Source organism: Eleutherodactylus coqui, chromosome 5 (genome assembly GCF_035609145.1).
Source record: "Eleutherodactylus coqui strain aEleCoq1 chromosome 5, aEleCoq1.hap1, whole genome shotgun sequence".
NCBI classification, from domain to species: domain Eukaryota; kingdom Metazoa; phylum Chordata; class Amphibia; order Anura; family Eleutherodactylidae; genus Eleutherodactylus; species Eleutherodactylus coqui.
The window spans coordinates 28,131,599-28,152,706 of NC_089841.1; the positions used below are offsets into that span (position 1 = coordinate 28,131,599).

At 44.0% G+C, this 21,108-nt stretch overlaps 1 protein-coding gene across 1 annotated transcript; it reads left to right on the forward strand.

Moving 5' to 3' along the window:
• The first annotated feature begins 11,371 nt into the window (after positions 1 to 11,371).
• LOC136627162 (zinc finger protein 84-like) lies at positions 11,372 to 13,741 on the forward strand. Its single transcript, XM_066602097.1, has 3 exons — positions 11,372 to 11,485; positions 11,803 to 11,867; positions 12,269 to 13,741. Exons 1-3 carry the CDS (start codon positions 11,372 to 11,374, stop codon positions 13,611 to 13,613), a joined length of 1,524 nt encoding a protein of 507 aa, XP_066458194.1. The 3' UTR covers positions 13,614 to 13,741.
• The last annotated feature ends 7,367 nt before the right edge of the window (positions 13,742 to 21,108 follow it).

Genomic DNA, 21,108 nt, shown 5'->3' on the forward strand with positions numbered 1-21,108 from the left:
AACTTTATTAATTATGAGTTAAAAACTTCGGGGCAAACAAAAGAAGACAATCACACATAACACGTAGTGACAGGACAAAAAAGAAAGGAGAAAAGAGAGACCAATGTGGATAAGGGATTCAAATAGGGAAGGGGAGGATACGGGATGTCAATGGAGTTACACCCGACCGTGTAAATGATCCCTATAGGTCTCTTATATATGCAAAGCTCTCAATGAGTATGGGAGAAATTTTCCCACATTTACATAAGTCCGTTCTGTTTTCTCAAAGTGCTGTTAAATCTTCGTGATCAACACCTAATGTTTTAATGTGTATTAGGTAGGTGTACAAATGCAAATAGATGTTGTCACATGAGTTGGTACATATGTGTCCTCCTTGGGACCATTCTTATTTGATCAGAGCTTTTTTTGCTCGATTGATCAGAACTTTCATATTCTGGTCAAAACCTTTGTGCTCGACGCGTTTCCCTATCGGAATTTGCCGATAGTTCATCAGGAGCAGGGTCCAGATATTACCCCAAGATATATGGATGGTGTGAGGCAAAATATGCCTGTCACTATTCAATGTGTCTTTGAGGGATATCCTCCTTTAATACAAAGGGCCCACTATGCCTTGTCTGCAGTTATTTGCAGACCAGAGACCCCTATCGGTGCTTCAAATAGTATAGATGAGAGATATAAAGGTTGTTTTAATAGATTGATTCGCATCCATATGTTAAGATGCAGGGTCTATATTGCTCGTAGATAACGATTTTTTGCGGCTCTCATTAGATCCCACCGTCTTTTGATGAACGGTGTAGTTCTTAAAAGCCTTCCTGTACTCTAGATCATCAACGTTAGATAGAAATTTGGAATATGCCCATATTCCGTTTAAACAACTTCCAAGTCCAAATTTTTAGTTATGGAGATCGAGATATCATGGTCTTCCCATCAGGACTATATATAATGTGGAAGTTTCTCTCTCTGAATCAATGCCCTAATTGAATCAAAAGTGGCTAGTAGTGGATGGCCCAGTGGCAAGTAGTTTTTTGAGCCTCCCACAGGACGTTCAGGAGAAATAGCTCATAGCTTAGAAGTGCTGGCTACAGATAGCTCATAGTAAAGTCGCATACCGGGTCACTACCCCATGCAAGACAAAAAGAGGCTAATAGTAACTGCCACAATGGCAAAATTGCATCTTAATCTAATTCAGACAAGAGCTGGAAGATTCAGAGTAAAGTAGCATAAATAGATCTTATAAGAGTAGAGTATCTAAGAGCAAGGCATTAGTGGTCAAGCATAGCGTCTGCAGCTCTGGTGGTGAGCAGCAGACATCTGAATACTATGTGTCAGAGTCCAGGTTTTAAAGCTCCTCTAGCTCCTCCCATTCAGTGTGTCATTACGGATATGGCCAATTAGGAGGCTTCGGGGGAGGTGCTAGAACTAATGCACTACCTCCAGAGTTATTCATGCATTATATTTGTTACAGATAGGTCTCATATATGTCCGGGATGACCGCATGCCATGCTGGTCTAAACCGCAATCTCCCCTTGTTGTTTGATCCACTTTAAACCCCATCGATGTGGGATTTGTCCAGGAGGTTTACTTTACTTCCGCGTTCCATGTTGGAACACAAACGTGACGTCACAGGCGCAAGCGTGTGACGTATGACGTCATCACGTCGCGTCCCGCTGCTCATTATTGCAGCTGTCATGCATTCAAATGACAGCGTCCTTGTATCTAAATCATTTAGGAGGCGGGGTTCTGCCCTGCCAGGATGTATCCTGGCCGCGTCACCGAGGAGGGGAGGGGGGGGAGGCGTTTACAGGGGGCGTGTCAGGATCTTCCCTGTATTTTGATGTAGTTTTAGGGATATACACATCAACCTTTGCGTTCTATGATGTGCCAATTCCCTAATTGTTGCAGAGGGATCCATCGATGTTGCATCCGGACGCCGAGGGGTATCATGGCAGGTCAAAGAAGAAATTTGTAAATTGCTGAGTTTGTTCCAATTTATAAGCATGGATACATATGTCCAATTGGGACATATTAATGCATATTGTCTGTATTTCGTGTTTGGTCCCATATCCTAAGCCAAGTTTTCTAAGAATATACTGACATAGATCTTTGATTGGGACATATTTATGCATAATATCTATATTGAATATTTAGTCCCATATGATAAGGAACTATTTTTCTCGAGGTATGCTAACACATATATAGTCATATAGGGTCCTTAATGTTAGCCCAATACTTGATAGAGAAATATCAAAATAAAGGTTCAATGAAACGCAGGCGTGGTTCTGTTGTAATTTATAGATAGGCTTTATGCATTATTTTAATGTACGTTGCCATATTGGTGGGGAGTAATCTTTCTTTCTGTTGTTTATATCCGGAGGTGGTACCTGTAGACGGGAGATACTGAAGGTAGTATGACAATTATTTTGGAGACACTCAGCCCCGCTTCGTTGTTTGTTGTTACAGGAAGCAATTGAAATTCAAGGTTGCGTTTATGCCTTTAGGTGTTAGTGTATCCAGGCGAAAGATCCAACATGCTTCTTTTTGCAGGAGTTTTTTAGCCGTATGTCCTCGTCTTGCGTTTACACGTAGAGTTTCAATCCCTTGAAATTTTAGGGCATTCATGTCTCCTCCATGAAAACTTTTGATATGATCTGCCAAGGGTGTAGATTCACCCCGGCGGATATTCCCTATGTGTCCCAGTATTTGTCGGCGAAATTGCTGCACAGTCTTGCCGACATAGTTCATCGGACAAGTACATGAAGCCATATACACAACATTTTTTGTTCGACAATTGATGAAGCTTCTGTTCTCGTATCTCTTTTTGGTGCTTTGCGCTTTCGAATACTTGGCTCTTTAGTATGTAGTGACAGGCTGCGCAGTCGTGGCATTTGAATGTTCCTGAGGGTATTCTTTTGTTAAGCCAATTGTCTTGTGTTGGTGAAGGTGCAAAATGGCTTTTAACTAAATGATCCCTCAGGTTATGACCTCGGCGATACGTAATTGCTGGCTGTAGTGGGATCACGTCTTCTAGATCAGGGTCTTTCGTGAGAATGTTCCAATAATGTTCCAGGATGTTTTTAACCTGTCTGTTGCCAGTGTCGTATGTCCCAATTATTCGAGAGAGGTTAGATGGTTCTCGTTTTCGTGGGACTAATAATGTGTTCCTTGGTTGTTCCTCTGCATATTTGTGTGCATCATTAATGACTTCGACAGGATAGTCGCTATTCTGGAATCGCTGTTTTAACTTGAGGCTTTCTTTTTGGAAGTCTTGTTTCTCGGAGCAGTTCCTTTTCAGTCTTAAAAAGTGTCCTTTTGGGATTCCTAGTTTTAGAGCCAGAGGGTGGTAACTATCCCATTTAAGCAGACTGTTAGTTGCCGTGCTTTTTCGGTATAGGGTTGACACAATGGATCCATCCTCTTTTTTTGGAAATGAGGAGGTCCAAAAAGGCTACTGATTTCTCATTTATTTCCGAGGTTACTCGCAAGTTCAGGTTGTTGGTGTTTAGTACATTGACGAATTTATGGAAGGATTCCTCCGTTCCCTTCCACAGAATAAAGATATCGTCAATGTACCTTAGCCATAAAATGATGTTTTCCAACCATTCCTCGTTATTGTAGATGTGTTTTTCCTCCCACCAGCCCAGGTATAAATTGGCGTACGATGGGGCACATGATGTCCCATATACAGGGAATAGAACACCATCCGAAACAGACATTAGTTCTTCTGACCTCTCTGATATTGAAAGAATAGGGAGCGCTAGGAGACCTCCCATGCCTCAGAGACGTGGGCGCTACCCAAAACACCAAAGAGGACGAGGAAGGAAGGCACAACCAGGGAATTTTTTAGATCAACCAATTTCCCAATATTTTCTCCGAGGGAGAAGGGACCACCAAATGCCACTATAAACAACAGAAACAGACTGCCATCTGCCTCAGATTCGCTAGAATTCCAACCCAGCATGGAGACAGAAACTCATGAGGAAGACAGACTCCAAGTGGTCAACCTATCTGACCACAATCTGTCTAATGGCGAGAGACGCGTGTTGGAGAGGCTTCATGTACTTGTCCGATGAACTATGTCGGCAAGACTGTGCAGCAATTTCGCCGACAAATACTAGGACACAAAGGGAATATCCGCCGGGGTGAATCTACACCCTTGGCAGATCATATCAAAAATTTTCATGGAGGAGACATGAATGCCCTAAAATTTCAAGGGATTGAAACTCTACGCGTAAACGCAAGACGAGGACATACGGCTAAAAAACTCCTGCAAAAAGAAGCATCTTGGATCTTTCGCCTGGATACACTAACACCTAAAGGCATAAACGCAACCTTGAATTTCAATTGCTTCCTGTAACAACAAGCAATAAAGCGGGGCTGAGTGTCTCCAAAATAATTGTCATACTACCTTCAGTATCTCCCGTCTACAGGTACCACCTCCGGATATAAACAACAGAAAGAAAGATTACTCCCCACCAATATGGCAACGTACATTAAAATAATGCATAAAGCCTATCTATAAATTACAACAGAACCACGCCTGCGTTTCATTGAACCTTTATTTTGATATTTCTCTATCAAGTATTGGGCTAACATTAAGGACCCCATATGACTATATATGTGTTAGCATACCTCGAGAAAAATAGTTCCTTATCATATGGGACTAAATATTCAATATAGATATTATGCATAAATATGTCCCAATCAAAGATCTATGTCAGTATATTCTTAGAAAACTTGGCTTAGGATATGGGACCAAACACGAAATACAGACAATATGCATTAATATGTCCCAATTGGACATATGTAGCCATGCTTATAAATTGGAACAAACTCCGCAATTTACAAATTTCTTCTTTGACCTGCCATGATACCCCTCGGCGTCCGGATGCAACATCGATGGATCCCTCTGCAACAATTAGGGAATTGGCACATCATAGAACGCAAAGGTTGATGTGTATATCCCTAAAACTACATCAAAATACAGGGAAGATCCTGACACGCCCCCTGTAAACGCCTCCCCCCCCCTCCCCTCCTCGGTGACGCGGCCAGGATACGTCCTGGCAGGGCAGAACCCCGCCTCCTAAATGATTTAGATACGAGGACGCCGTCATTTGAATGCATGACAGCCGCCTGTGACGTCCCGTTTGCGTTCCAACATGGAACGCGGAAGTAAAGTAAACCTCCTGGACAAATCCCACATCGATGGGGTTTAAAGTGGATCAAACAACAATGGGAGATTGCGGTTTAGACCAGCATGGCATGCGGTCATCCCGGACATAAATGAGACCTATCTGTAACAAATATAATGCATGGATAACTCTGGAGGTAGTGCATTGGTTCTAGCACCTCCCCCGAAGCCTCCTAATTGGCCATATCCGTAATGACACACTGAATGGGAGGAGCTAGAGGAGCTTTAAAACCTGGACTCTGACACATAGTATTCAGATGTCTGCTGCTCACCACCAGAGCTGCAGACGCTATGCTTGACCACTAATGCCTTGCTCTTAGATACTCTACTCTTATAAGATCTATTTATGCTACTTTACTCTGAATCTTCCAGCTCTTGTCTGAATTAGATTAAGATGCAATTTTGCCATTGTGGCAGTTACTATTAGCCTCTTTTTGTCTTGCATGGGGTAGTGACCCGGTATGCGACTTTACTATGAGCTATCTGTAGCCAGCACTTCTAAGCTATGAGCTATTTCTCCTGAACGTCCTGTGGGAGGCTCAAAAAAACTACTTGCCACTGGGGCATCCACTACTAGCCACTTTTGATTCAATTAGGGCATTGATTCAGAGAGAGAAACTTCCACATTATATATAGTCCTGATGGGAAGACCATGATATCTCGATCTCCATAACTAAAAATTTTGACTTAGAAGTTGTTTAAACAGAATATGGGCATATTCCAAATTTCTATGCAAATAAGGGAGATGGAATAAATCCTCCACAGTGCCACCTATTGACTCGAAGGAATGCTGCCTTTCAATAGGTGGCACTGTGGAGGATTTATTCCATCTCCCTTATTTGCATATTACCCAGAGGAGCGTGCGTGGCCATTTGAGTCTCCTCACTTAGTTTATAGTATATAGTTGCTCTCCCTAAGGAGAAAAGAGCGTTTCTGACCCAAATTTCTATCTAACGTTGATGATCTAGAGTACAGGAAGGCTTTTAAGAACTACACCGTTCATCAAAAGACGGTGGGATCTAATGAGAGCCGCAAAAAATCGTTATCTACGAGCAATATAGACCCTGCATCTTAACATATGGATGCGAATCAATCTATTAAAACAACCTTTATATCTCTCATCTATACTATTTGAAGCACCGATAGGGGTCTCTGGTCTGCAAATAACTGCAGACAAGGCATAGTGGGCCCTTTGTATTAAAGGAGGATATCCCTCAAAGACACATTGAATAGTGACAGGCATATTTTGCCTCACACCATCCATATATCTTGGGGTAATATCTGGACTCTGCTCCTGATGAACTATCGGCAAATTCCGATAGGGAAACGCGTCGAGCACAAAGGTTTTGACCAGAATATGAAAGTTCTGATCAATCGAGCAAAAAAAGCTCTGATCAAATAAGAATGGTCCCAAGGAGGACACATATGTACCAACTCATGTGACAACATCTATTTGCATTTGTACACCTACCTAATACACATTAAAACATTAGCTGTTGATCACGAAGATTTAACAGCACTTTGAGAAAACAGAAAGGACTTATGCAAATGTGGGAAAATTTCTCCTATACTCATTGAGAGCTTTGCATATATAAGAGACCTATAGGGATCATTTACACGGTCGGGTGTAACTCCATTGACCTCCCGTATCCTCCCCTTCCCTATTTGAATCCCTTATCCACATTAGTCTCTCTTTTCTCCTTTCTTTTTTGTCCTGTCACTACGTGTTATGTGTGATTGTCTTTTTTTGTTTGCCCCGAAGTTTTTAACTCATAATTAATAAAGTTATTTATTTTAAATTCTATATCTGGGTCCCTTACAAAGGGGTGAAGTCTGACTGCCCCTTTAAGATATTTTTTAATTAGCCTATGGTCCCCTAAAGGGGAGTCAAAGAAGGCCCCAAGGGCGGCCACCTGGACCTTAAGGGTACTAGGTCTTAGCCCCATATCTAATCCATCCTGTAGGAACTCCAATATCTTGTTAATGTCCGGCTGTTGGAGGTCATGAATACTATGCCCCAACCACCTAGAGAAGGTGTCCCACACCCTAGTATATATATTTCTGGTGGATTTCTTGAGGCTCTCACATAAAGTATTGGTCACCCTCCCTGATAAGCCCTGGCTCAGGTATTTTACCCGCTCAGCTTCCAGGCCGCCAGTCTGAACTGTCGGACCTTCGGGCATATCAGGGGTCCCTGCTGAAGGAGGTCGTCTCTCTGCGTCAGATGTAGTGGATCCCGTGTCGAGAGAGCGGCCAGGAGCGGGAACCAGGGTCTCTTGGGCCAGAATGGGGCCACCAGGATAACGGAGCCCGGGGACCCCTGAATTTTCCTTAGGACCAGAGGGATCAGGGGGATAGGTGGGAAGGCGTATGCAAGGTCCCAATCCCAAGCCTGGGACAGTGCGTCTATTCCCAGGGAGCCCCCGTCTGCTCCCCTGGAGAAATACCGGGGACACTTGGTGTTCTCCCGAGAGGCGAACAAGTCCACCTTTGGTGTCCCCCATCTTTCTATAATAAGCTGGAAAGCGTGTGGATGTAGAGTCCACTCCCCCGGATCTATCTTCCTGCGGCTGAGATGGTCTGCCATGGAGTTCTCTGGGCCCCTTACGTGGAACGCTGCGACAGAAGGTGTCCGCTGCTCTATCCACCCGAGAACTTTCGGGAGGGACAGAGTTGTTATATTATCCGAGAAGATCTTAATGTGTCTACCCCTGATCTCTGTCTCGAAGCCCCGAATGGCCTTCCAGACAGCGCAAAGTTCTTTGTAGTTGGAGGACTGAGTAGCTTCCTCTTGGTTCCAGCCCCCTTGGACGTAATGACGGCCTAAGTGGGCCCCCCAGCCAGTTGCACTCGCGTCAGTAAAGATGGATACTGGGGATGAGGGGTAGCAAACCGTGGCTCTGGCAAGGTTGGAAACAGACATCCACCACTCCAAGGAGGACCTTATTTTGTGGGTAAGGACGACTGTCTGATCCAGGGAAGCGGGTGATTTATCCCAGTTGCTCAGGATAAAGTCTTGGAGAGTTCTACAATGCAATTGGGCCCAAGGGACTACCCCGATGCAAGATGTCATGAGGCCGATGACCCTCATGCCTCTCCTAAGGGAGACTTTGGTGGCTAGAGAAAGTGCCCGACACTCGTCCTGGATCGCTTTTTGCCTTTCTAGGGGAAGGGATGAACACTGGCGGTGTGAGTCCAGGATAACTCCTAGGAATTTTTTCTTTTGTTCGGGCAGAAGACTGGATTTAACGGAGTTGATGATCCAGCCTAGTGACTCGAACAGATGGAGTGTGAGGTTGACCTGGAACCGGAGTTCTGAAGCTGATCCTGCTATGATCAGGAAATCGTCGAGGTATGGGACAATCAACACCTTGTTAGTCCTTAGCGCCACCACCATCTCTACACACCAGTTTGGAGAACACCCGGGGTGCGGAGGAAATCCCGAACTTCAGGCACGTGAACTGGAAGTGAGAGACTGACCTCTCTATCACCAGGGCAAATCGCAGAAACTGCTGGGAATCTATGTGTATAGGGACATGGTAGTAGGCGTCCTTTAAGTCCACGGTGGCCATGACGCTATCTGGTGCGATTAAGGGGATTGCTGACCGCACCGACTCCATTTTAAATCTTTGATATGAGATAGATTTATTCAGGAATCTCAGATTAATTATGGTTCTATAGGTTTTTTAACGAGAAACAAGGGGGAGTAACACCCCTTGAACCGTTCTTCTGTGGGAATCCGGGTGATGGCCCCTAGGGACAACAGCTCCTGCACCCCCAACTGGAGGGCCTGAGCAGACGAGGGTGACTGGCAGGGGGTGACCACGAACCTCCGGGGAGAAAGGGGAGGAGAATTCAATTTTATAGCCTTCCGAGACTAGGCGTAAGGCCCAGGAATTGGAGGTCACCTCACTCCATTTAAGGGCGAACCCCCTCAGCCTACCCCCTACTTGTAGGGTCCTGGAGGGCGGATTCTCACCCTTTCCACCTTTGGGATAGGACCAACGTCCGGTTTTCCCTTTCCCCTTGTATGTTCTGGAGGGAACAAAGGGAGGAGGGTAGGAGGAGGAAGGCCGCTTGAAGGTTTTGTCCGATGGTAGTCCCTGACTCTTAACCCATGCCTTCTCTAGGAGTGTATCCAAGGAAGGCCCAAAGATTCTGTGTCCTTGGAAGGGCAGGGAACAGAGCCTGTTCTTCGAAGCGTTATCCCCTGTCCAGACCTTAACCCAGACGGCCCTCCTGGCTGTGTTCGAGAGGGCTGCTGAACGGGCCCCGAACCTCACCGACTCCATAGAGGCATCTGCCAGAAAGCTGGTTGCCTGTTGGAGGAGGGGAAGGCAGTTGGAGATGTCTTCCCTAGAGCCCCTCTGAGAAATCAGCGTCTGAAGTTGGTCCAACCAGACTGTCATAGATCTCACCACAGATGTGGCCGTGATGTTGGCTTTAACGGTCAGGGCCGCAGCCTCCCAGGCCTTTTTCATCACAGAATCCACTCTGGTATCTAGTGGATCCCGCAGTTGGGAAATGTCCTCAAAGGGGAGGGCGGCTTTCTTTGAGACCCTGGCAACCGCCAGATCCACCTTAGGGACGGTTTCCAGCAACTCGATATCTTCTGGTATGAAGACCATCCGATCCTTAAAGGGGTGGTCTCGCGAAATCAAGTGGGGTTATACACTTCTGTATGGCCATATTAATGCACTTTGTAATATACATCGTGCATTAAATATGAGCCATACAGAAGTTATTCACTTACCTGCTCCGTTGCTAGCGTCCCCGTCGCCATGGTTCCGTCTAATTTCGGTGTCTTCTTGCCTTTTTAGACGCGCTTGCGCAGATCCGTCTTCTCCCTTCTTCTCCCTTCGGCTCCGCTCGGCAGCATCGGCATTTTGGCTCCGCCCCCTTGTACGCATCATCGCGTAGCTCCGCCCCATGATGTGTGCCGGTTCCAGCCTCCTGATTGGCTGGAATCGGCACGTGACGGGGGCGGAGCTACGCGATGATGCGTACAAGGGGGCGGAGCCAAAATGCCGATGCTGCCGAGCGGAGCCGAAGGGAGAAGACGGATCTGCGCAAGCGCGTCTAAAAAGGCAAGAAGACACCGAAATTAGACGGAACCATGGCGACGGGGACGCTAGCAACGGAGCAGGTAAGTGAATAACTTCTGTATGGCTCATATTTAATGCACGATGTATATTACAAAGTGCATTAATATGGCCATACAGAAGTGCTGAACCCCACTTGCTGCCGCGAGACCACCCCTTTAAATTCTTTGGACAGGAAGAATTTTTGGTCTGCCTGCTTCCACTCTGTCAGGATCAGCTGTTTTAAGATATCGTTAACCGGGAACGACGGTTTGGGCTGCGGTAGGAGCCCCCTGAACAGGCTATCCTGAAAGGATGGCTGCTGCGGCACCTCTTCCTCCACCTGCATGGTGCGTCCGACCGCGGTTAACAGCTGACCCAGGTCCGCCGATGAAAAGAAGTACTTTCTTGCATCCTCCATAGGCGGCATGGATTTTGAGGGAGAATCTTCTAGGAGTCCTTCCTCGGAGTCTGACTCTTCCATTCGTGACCGCTTCACCCTTTTCGTGGGTGGCGGAAGAGAAAAAGATGAGAGAGAGGCTTCAATCTCCTCGCGGATCATGGATCGGATGTCCGACATGCCAGAGGAGCCCTCTTCACGGACTACTTTCTCCGTACAGTCCGCACATAGTGGCTTGGTGTGGCCTTCTTCTAGCCGCCGCAAGCAAACTGGACATTTTCGCACTCGCTTTTTGGCCTCTCTAACCTTTTGCGCATCTTTGTCCTAAGAGACGGAGACAGCAAAAGGAACTTCCAGCACTATGATACTTGTTTTCCCCTTCCTCCCCCCGGTACAAGACCCACAGGAGGTCTACTCACCAGCAGGCTGCTCTCAGCGTCCTCTCTGGCTGACATCTTCAGTAAGGTGCAGACAGGAGACATGCAGGGGAATCCAGCCTTTAAATTTTAGAATTTGGCGCCGACACGCCCCCTTTAAGAGAGGCCCCCCCCACCTGACGCGGCCATGCTGACGTCACGCCGCCGGACCCGGGGGATACGCCGCATACACAGGGACGCCGCCGACCAGGAGACACACATGGAGCCGCTGCCGCGCGCACACCGACCGGACCCGCACCCGAGCGCTGCCGACCAGGAGACACACATGGAGTCGCTGCCGCTCTCACGCCGACCGGCCCGAGCGCCCCTATCAACGCTGGCATACCTCTGTCTGATGTGCTGGATCCCCGCTGGAGACGCCGGCGTTCCGAGCCCTCAGGTACCGGGGCTGCTTCTGCCAGTACAACTACCCCTCTGGGCAGTGTACTGGGGGAGGATTTCCACGAGGGGAAATAGTGCTGGGTAGATCCTGCGGGTGAGGGTCCCCTCGTAGGGTCTCACCCGCGCAAGCCCTGTCATCCCGAACAGAGAGTCGTCCCCCACGGGCGGACAGGCTGCATGGGAGTCTTCTTCTCTTGTTCACCTCCAGCATACACCTGGAGGCTCCGCTTGGACTGTCCTGTAGGGACAGGAAGACACTGGTGAGCCGGTGGTGGGAGTTACCTTTTGTGTTTTTTCCGCTTCCTGTCCCAACAGGTGTCCAGCGGACAACCTCCAGGTGTATGCTGTCAGGATGACGAGGGGAAAACCAGAATTTGCTTGTAAGTCCCGATTCACATCTGCAATTTCTGGTGATGTTTTCTGCACCGACAATCACTTAGTGTTTAAGTGAGCTGCAAACCAAGTGACTTCGATGAGTGAGCGATTCTCACTCACGCGCTCTGTCACGATTCAGGTTTACATGGGCTGACAGTCATCCGTAATGGCTCTTTTCAGTGATTACTCTAGCGGCTGTCAGCCTGTGTAAAAGCACCCTTAGATGATGATTACATTTTGCCACATGACTTGTTATTTGTATAGAAATGTTATAAAAGATCAGCATCATTTATAAGGTTTGTAGTATTAAAGAATAATTGCTTTTATTCTTGGCAGATGATGGTCCCGGGAGCTCAGAGGGACGTCTGATATCTGCAGATACTAAAGCAGAGGATTGTGGTATCACACAAGATACATATAAAGAACCTGCCATTATCCCAGATATCCCCTCAGCCCATCACAGCCAAAATACATCATCTGATCCTCTTATACAGGTCCCATCTTCTGATCCATCACACACTGATAAAGGTCACAGAAAGGGAGAACATCAAGAAACCCACAGAGGGAAGAAGCCGTATTCATGTAAAAAATGTGTAGAACGTTTCCGAGTTAAATCACATCTACTTACACATCAGAGAAGTCACACAGGAGAGAAGCCGTTTTCTTGTTCAGAATGTGGGAAATGTTATGCAGCGAAATCAGGCCTTGTTACACATCAGAGAAGTCACACAGGAGAGAAGCCGTTTTCTTGTTCAGAATGTGGGAAATGTTTTGCAGTGAAATCAAACCTTGTTGATCATCAGAAAAGTCACACAGGAGAGAAGCCGTTTTCTTGTTCAGAATGTGGGAAATGTTTTGCACTGAAATCAAACGTTGTTGATCATCAGCGAATTCACACAGGAGAGAAACCTTTTTCCTGTTCAGAATGTGGGAAATGTTTTGCACAGAAAGTACACCTTTTTACACATCAGAGAATTCACACAGGAGAGAAACCATTTTCTTGTTCAGAGTGTGGGAAATGTTTTGCACATAAATTCCTGCTAGTTCAGCATCAAAGAATTCACACAGGAGAGAAGCCATTTTCTTGTTCAGACTGTGGGAGATGTTTTGTAACGAAATCAAGCCTTTTTACACATCTGAGAATTCACACAGGAAAGAAGCTGTTTTCTTGTTCAGAATGTGGGAAATGTTTTACACAGAAAGCAACCCTTGTTGCTCATCAGAGAATTCACACAGGAGAGAAGCCATTTTCTTGTTCAGACTGTGGGAAATGTTTTACACAGAGAGCAAGCCTTTTTACACATCAGAGAATTCACACAGGAGAGAAGCTGTTTTCTTGTTCAGAATGTGGGAAATGTTTTGCACTGAAATCAAACCTTGTTGATCATCAGAGAATTCACACAGGAGAGAAACCTTTTTCCTGTTCAGAATGTGGGAAATGTTTTTCACAGACAGCACACCTTTTTAGACATCAGAGAATTCACACAGGAAAGAAGCCACTTTCTTGTTCAGACTGTGGGAAATGTTTTACACAGAAAGCACACCTTTTTACACATCAGAGAATTCACACAGGAGAGAAACCTTTTTCCTGTTCAGAATGTGGGAAATGTTTTACACAGAAACCAGCCCTTGTTGATCATCAGAGAATTCACACAGGAGAGAAGCCACTTTCTTGTTCAGCTTGTGGGAAATGTTTTACACAGAAAGCAAAGCTAATTCGGCATCAGAAAATTCACACAGGTAAAAAGTAAATTGACATGTCATACACAAGAAAAAGGAAGCAATTTAGGGCACTAAGTGATGAGTAAGAAATGTATGTAATTACCAATAAACATCTGTTATCCAGAAACAAATATAATCCAGATAACCCGCCTTTATATCACCCGTGTACGTAGAATATTTCACACTGATACATATAACTGCGTCTCTAAACTGGTTCTAACTGTTCATAAAAGTTTACTTGTATGACTTACATGTTTGTATTTGGGACGCTCTTTCTTCTTCCTTTAGATGATGTTTCCTCAGAACTGATGGAGATGAGGGAGAGCTGGTACCCATTATGTGTATAAGTAGTGAGGGGAGAATCACTGCCGATCCCGGACTTTGTGGAGTTTGTTAGGACATTTTTTTGTTTTGAGAATGATCCTTTCATAGATGATAACTATAAGAACCGTATTCCACCACTGAGCCCAGCAAGGGCGTCTCCCCTCCATCTCATCGCTATAGGGTCATATACTAGGAAGAGTCGCACACAGTAATATACAGCTGTGATCACATGGGAAAGGTTCTACAACTTCAGTGTAACATATCAGACAATATTTATACAGGACTCCAAAACTTGGGGTGCAAGCAAGCCACCTACACGTTTCACACTCAGGTGAGCTCTTAACAGAATTCAAGAGGGCCAAGAGTTTTATACATAATTGATTAACTTTGGAAATCTGCTGAGACATAATAGTCCATATTGGGGTCAAACATTTACAAATCCGGTAGATACTGCCAACAGAAATACATAAGATCTTACTTAGACTTCAAGCCTAACAGAACCCGGGCACACATCTCCGTAATCTAGTAAGACTCATGTAGGAAAGGTTTTCTGCGCCAATCACCTACCTGAGAGAGAGGATTAACCCCTTCAATGGCTATAATGTATAAAGAAGTATAATCTTATGTATTTGTACTGACAATATCTGCCCGATCTGAGATTTACATTTTCAAGTTCTGCGCTGATTGAATGTAATTGTTTGCAAGGAGGTCAAGAGGGGTGTCCTTAAGAGCACCGGGAAGGGGGGAGTGGAGACACCTGGGGGTGAGTGGGTTGGGGATGATGTAGTATCTCCCCCAAGGAGAGCACCCAGAAGGCTTGCTATTCTCAATTATTGTTTTACAGACTTTTTAAAACCTCATACATAATTTAAGGGAATGCTTCCATCCAATAGGTGGGACTGCAGAGATATTGTTCAATTTTCCTTGTTTGCAGGTCTGAAGTAGAAATTCACATTCCTTGTTACTGGACTAATTATTTACTGTTATGCTTATCTCCCCATGTTCTTTATCTAAATGCTAGTTATCCAAACCTGTCTGTGCCCTCTCACCCTCTGCCATGTTCCTGCCCTCCCATGTGATCATGTGTATTTAGAAAATATGGCTATAGATTTGTTCCATTATAAGCCGGAGGAAGGGCCCCGCACAGGTCCAAAAAAAATCACTTTAACATCATATATTTTTGTTAGCCATTAAAAGCTATCATATCTACAAGATTACTTGATTTCTGTAACTGAGAACAATCACATGTTTGCACCCTGATATGGACTATTGTGCCGTACCACCTCTTCAAAGTTACAACTTGTATAGATAGATGTATAAAGGCATTCCCTATATCCTTAGTTTTGTGATCAGGCTTTACAGGTAACACATTTCCACCGCCACAGCGGTCTCAGTCACATCTGACATACCATTGCTTGAACACACATTTAAAGCGTCCTTCTAAAAACAGCTGATAGCCCTTATACATTACGCTCACTAGGGATCCTCCCTCCTCCCAGCTAACCTTATAAAGGCTGGGGGATATTTCAGAGATCTTACACAATATATTCATCTATCAATCATTAGCTACTTTCAGTATATACATATGACCAATGATATCCTTATATGCAGACATTATTCATAAAAAAAAACAATTTTTATAAAGAGGGTATAAAATACTCACAAGCAGATACAGTTTAAACAAGTTCCACATATATAATACTAGCTGATATACCCGGCTTCGCCCGAGTTAATTTGGTACTGGTGTTTATCTGGTTTTCACACGGAAAATCTTATGAAGTTGTGGTTACTTTAGAGATACCGGAAAACCATATATTCACCATTTTGCAGTCTCCTTCGTTACCCAGGAAACACCACGGGAGGTAACCATGCGACGTTTCCTTTATATAAAATGACATTAGGAAGTGAGAGAATTACATTCCGTATGTAAAATTTGGACGCTAATTCTTTTGCGCATAGAATTGAATAATCAAGTTGGGACCCATTAGCTTTTCCTATTTAGGACATAATCAGTGCTCGTGCCAAATTTCACGTTTCTATGACACCGGAAAGTGAGAAACTTACATTCCGTACGTAAAATTTGGACGCTAATTATTTTGCGCTAAGAATTGAATAATCAAGTTGGAACCCATTAGCTTTTCCTATTTATCACATAATCAATGCTCATGCCAAATTTCGAGTTTCTATGACACCAAGAATGAAAGAATTAGATTTTGTACGTAAAATATGGATGCTTATTCTTTTGCGCTTAGAATTGAATCATCAAGTTGGTTCCTATTAACTTTTCCTATTTATGACATAATCGATGCCCGTTCCAAATTTCATGTTTCTATGACACCAAGAAGTGAGAGAATTAGATTCCGTACGTAAAATTTGGACGCTAGTTCTTTTACGCTTAGAATTGAATAATGGAGTTGGGACCCATTAGCTTTTCCAATTTATGACATAATCAATGCTCGTGCCAAATTTCACATTTCTATGACCCTGGAAAGTGAGAAAAATTCATTCCATACGTAAAATGTGGACGCTAATTCTTTTGCGCACAGAATTGAATAATCGAGTTGGGACCCATTAGCTTTTCCTATTTATGACATAATCAATGCTCCTGCCAAATTTCGAGTTTCTATGACACTGGAAAGTGAGAGAATTAGATTCCGTACGTAAAATTTGGACGCTAATTCTTTTGCGCATAGAATTAAATAATCGAGTTGGGACCCATTAGCTTTTCCTATTTATGATATAATTAATGCTCGGACCAAATTTCATGTTTCTATGACACCGGAAAGTGAGAAAAATACATTCCGTACGTAAAATTTGGACGCTAATTCTTTTGCGCATAGAATTGAATAATCGAGTTGGGACCCATTAATTTTCCTATTTATGACATATTCAATGCCCGTGCAAAATTTTAAGTTTCTATGACACCGGGAAGTGAGAGAATTAGATTCCGTACGTAAAATTATAAAAGAATTAGCGTCCAAATTTTAATTCTAATAGGAAGGTCGCTCAGATGGGAGGTAGAACAGCTAAAAAGAGACTTAGAGGGTAGATTCATCTTCGTAAGATCCAAAATTAATAATGACCCATATGTCCTATGTTACTATAACCCACCACCAGCGTTGACAGCCCTCTTAGCAGATGGCATCCAATTTACCTCATTCTCACCAGATGCAACGATTATCTGCATGGGAGACATGAACATGGTAACGGATCCCCTACTGGATAGATTTGGAGGAGGTGCTCGGAGGGAAGGAGACACGAATTTGACCCGCTCAACCTCTATGATCTCAGTGACAGGGTGGCTAGACTTATGGCGCGTATTCCACCCCTGCCAACAGGCATTTTCTGCCACGCAGTCCACAACCATGCGCTTAGTCGTATAGATTATATATTCGGATCCCCCTCATTATTTCCAAAAGTTGGCTTCATAGAATTCCTCCCAAGAGGGACCTCAGACCACTCACCAATTCGCATGATTCTTAAAAACCCAGGCCCGACCGCCATTAGAAGGCTGTGAGTACACCCATTCTGGCTCTTATTGGTCGACCCAAATGACCGTATAACGGACCAGATCCAAATATATTATGAGGCGCATGGAGCACACTCTGACATGATGTTGGTATGGGAGGCGTTTAAACCTCATCTTAGGGGCTGCTTCAGATCCTGAATTTCTTTTATTAAAAAAGCCACAGCACGAGAAGGAGAACACCTAGTGGAGCAATGTCAACTACTAGAAAAAGAATTCATTTCTGACCCCTTAGACACTAAAATAGACAAGTGGTTACAGGCAGGCTGGGATTATCTACTATACCTAAAAGAAAAGGCCCAAAGGAACCTGTTCTTTACCCGACAGTCCTTCTTTGAACTAGGCAACCAATCTAGTAAACTACTAGCCTTTATGGCCTGACAAGACCTCCCCCATCGGTACTTAGGATCAAATCAACCGAGGGTACAATACTTACAGACCCAAAAGATATCCTAGATAGATTCCAACAATTCGACTACGATCTATATCAATCCCAAACTAACTACTCCCCTGCAGAATTAGAGACTTATTTAACTAACATAACATTTCCAATACTACAAGAAACCCACAAGTCCCTATTAGACTCCTCCATTACAACAGAGTTGTAGGAAGGGAGCGCTCACTATTTCAGATGACCATAGTCGATGAATTGTGGTTTAGTGAGATGAATCCTGAGGTCCCAGTTCATGCAGATAGATGAAGGCTGCAGAGCGGCTTGAGATGACCCCCAACCAATAAATTGGTGGGGGCAATAATATGCAGTAAAGAAGAAAGAAAAAGTCTCAGTGCTCGAGAATAGGGTACCAATTAGCTGATAGTTTAGACGTAAGAATGAACTTACTTCACGGAGGCGTCCGTGAGTAGACGCCTCCGGTCCCAGAAAGCATGTAACAAAATCCTGTGGCAAAGGGCGATCCGTTTCACTGGTTTATTTACTTACAATGATGGTAGACGCGTTTCGGCCAGTAGGAATCTGGCCTTCATCAAGTACAGGATAAAATATGGCACATATACAATATATATAACAATAAAAGAAGTGGGTAATTACCTTCTCATGTGGTGTGTGGGGGTGTTGTTCCGTTCAGCAGAGGTCGCGTTTGGAAAGAAAGGGCGCCGCGGGATGACGTAGCGGTGTCTATTTTTGCCCTATTCAAAAATGGCTAACAGTGGCTCAGCTGCATGATGATGCAGCGAGACGTAGCTGGTTGGGATGGAAGTTGTGAACGGACGTGATGACGTAATCACGCCAGACACGTGACCGCGCCCAGGGGCGTGGCCACGTGTCCCCGCTCCGTAAGTGGAACTAAGCGCTAACACTTACAAGTGATGACGCAGCGAGGCGTAGCTGTAGGCGTAAGGGTAGAAATCATAGGGAAGTGGTGAACGAACGTGACAACGTAATCACGCCAGCCCCGAGGGGGCGCGGCCGCATGTCCCCACTCCGTAAGCAGCACTATGCGCTAACACTTACACAGAAGACACTCACATACTAAGGCTTCGGTGTGGAATCCCAATTTAGGAGTGACAGCATGGTCACCTTACAGACATGGCCGCGCAAACTTAGAGCGCTATCTGCTGCCAGGGGATACCAACATCCCTACGTCATAAGGGCCTATAGGGCGTGTTAGACGGGGTCATGTGATGTAACATCACCTTTGGGGCGTGGAAAGCGTCGCATAGTAACGCGACACGCTTCCAAAGGATTTGTTTAGGGGATATGTGTTCAACACAGAGAAAACTATGGTATAGATATTTCATGAACAATGGTATTTTACATAACATTGGGATATGGAGAAGTTATATCACTTAGTGATGTCAATTCTCAGTATACCGTTTACATGTTACCAATTAGGTATACCCTGGGGATACATGAGATAATACTGTGCATACATAATAAAAATACATGTAAATATAAATATAAAAATCCTTATACAGTAAAATCAAATTTTCTCTAACGTTTCATTTAACCCGTAAGGGGTTAGAGTATTAAAATGGAAAATGTGAAACATTTCTTTTGCTTTTAAAATTGAAAAATTGCCTGCAGGAATTTGTTCTATGGGGGTGATTTTAAGTAAAGACGGGTTGGCGTTATGATGTGTGGAAAAGTGTTTGGACACACTGTGTTTCAAAAATTTATTTTTAATATTAAATCTATGCTGATTAGCTCGAGACCGTAAAGAGTTGATGGTACGTCCTATATATCTGAGAGGGCATGGGCATTCGATGAGATAAATGATGTAATCAGAACCACAATCTAGATGTTGTTGGATCGGGAATGTAATACTGCCATTGGCCGGTTCTATCTCTTTTCTTTTGTGGCAAATTATAGTGCAACATTTGCAATTGTGTTTACCACATTTATAGGTTCCTGATGGTTTTAAAGAGCGAGTTCGAGAAACTGTTCTGATGGAGTTAAATTGTTTTGGACGGGAGGGAGCTAAAATATTAGCTAAAGTGCGACTTTTTCTGAATAATATTTGGGGTTGGGGAGACAATTCTGGTGATAGTAGGGGATCCGACCGAAGGATGTGCCAATGTTGTTTCATGATCAGTTTAAGCTCTTTATGGAGAGAATTATATCGTGTGATGAAATTACAGTTATAGTTTAATGGGGAACTGCTATCCTTCAGATTATCTAATGTGGGGTTGGGTAAATTGATCCCCCTGTCTCCTTGTTGGGCCCTATACCTAGAATTGGAAATAAGGGTCTCCGGATAGTGTTTATCCCTAAATCTTTGGGAAAGAATGTCTGATTGTTTATTGTACTCATCCAATGAGGAGCAGTTCCGTCTGATCCTTTTAAACTGACTATAAGGAACATTAAGTTTCCACTGCTTGGCATGACTGCTGTAGAAATCCAAAAAAGAGTTAGCATCTACTGTTTTAAAATGAGTTTTGGTTTGAATGGTATTGTCTTTAATATATATATCAAGATCTAGAAAAGAGATATGTGCTGAACTGAAAGAACCCGTGAATTTGAGGTTCCAAGTATTACAATTGAGTTGGTGAATGAAATTGGTAACCTCTTCCGTGGTCCCATCCCAGATGAGGATGATGTCATCAATGTACCTTTTATAAAAGTGAATGTGGGGGTCTGATATCTGATTTTCGAAGGCCCCCATGTATAAGTTGGCATAACATGGGGCACATTTGGTCCCCATCGCGGTTCCTCTTATCTGTATATAAAATTGACCGTTAAATTTAAAATAATTATTATATAAAATAAACTGAATGCCATCCAAAATGAATTTCTTTTGTTGGGCAGGAATTAGACTGTCTTTTTCCAGAAAGAACTTAACTGCCTCAAGGCCTTGGGTGTGAGGTATGCTGGAATATAATGCACTGACATCTAACGTAACTAAAATATAAGACTCCTTCCATATGATATTCTTTAACAACTGTAAAATGTGAGTTGTATCCTTAAGATAGGCTGGTAGTTGTACTACCAGCCTTTGTAACTGTTTGTCGATGTAGTGAGATAAGTTACTCGTGAGAGAATTGATACCCGCTATAATGGGTCTGCCTGGTGGTTGAGTGATGGATTTGTGTATCTTGGGTAGGAAATAAAAATAAGCTGTTTCCGGGTGTCTGAGAAATAGATACTGTTTTTCATTTTTGGTATTATTTTATCCTCATAAGCTTTATGAATTAGTGAGGATAATTTATTTTGTATT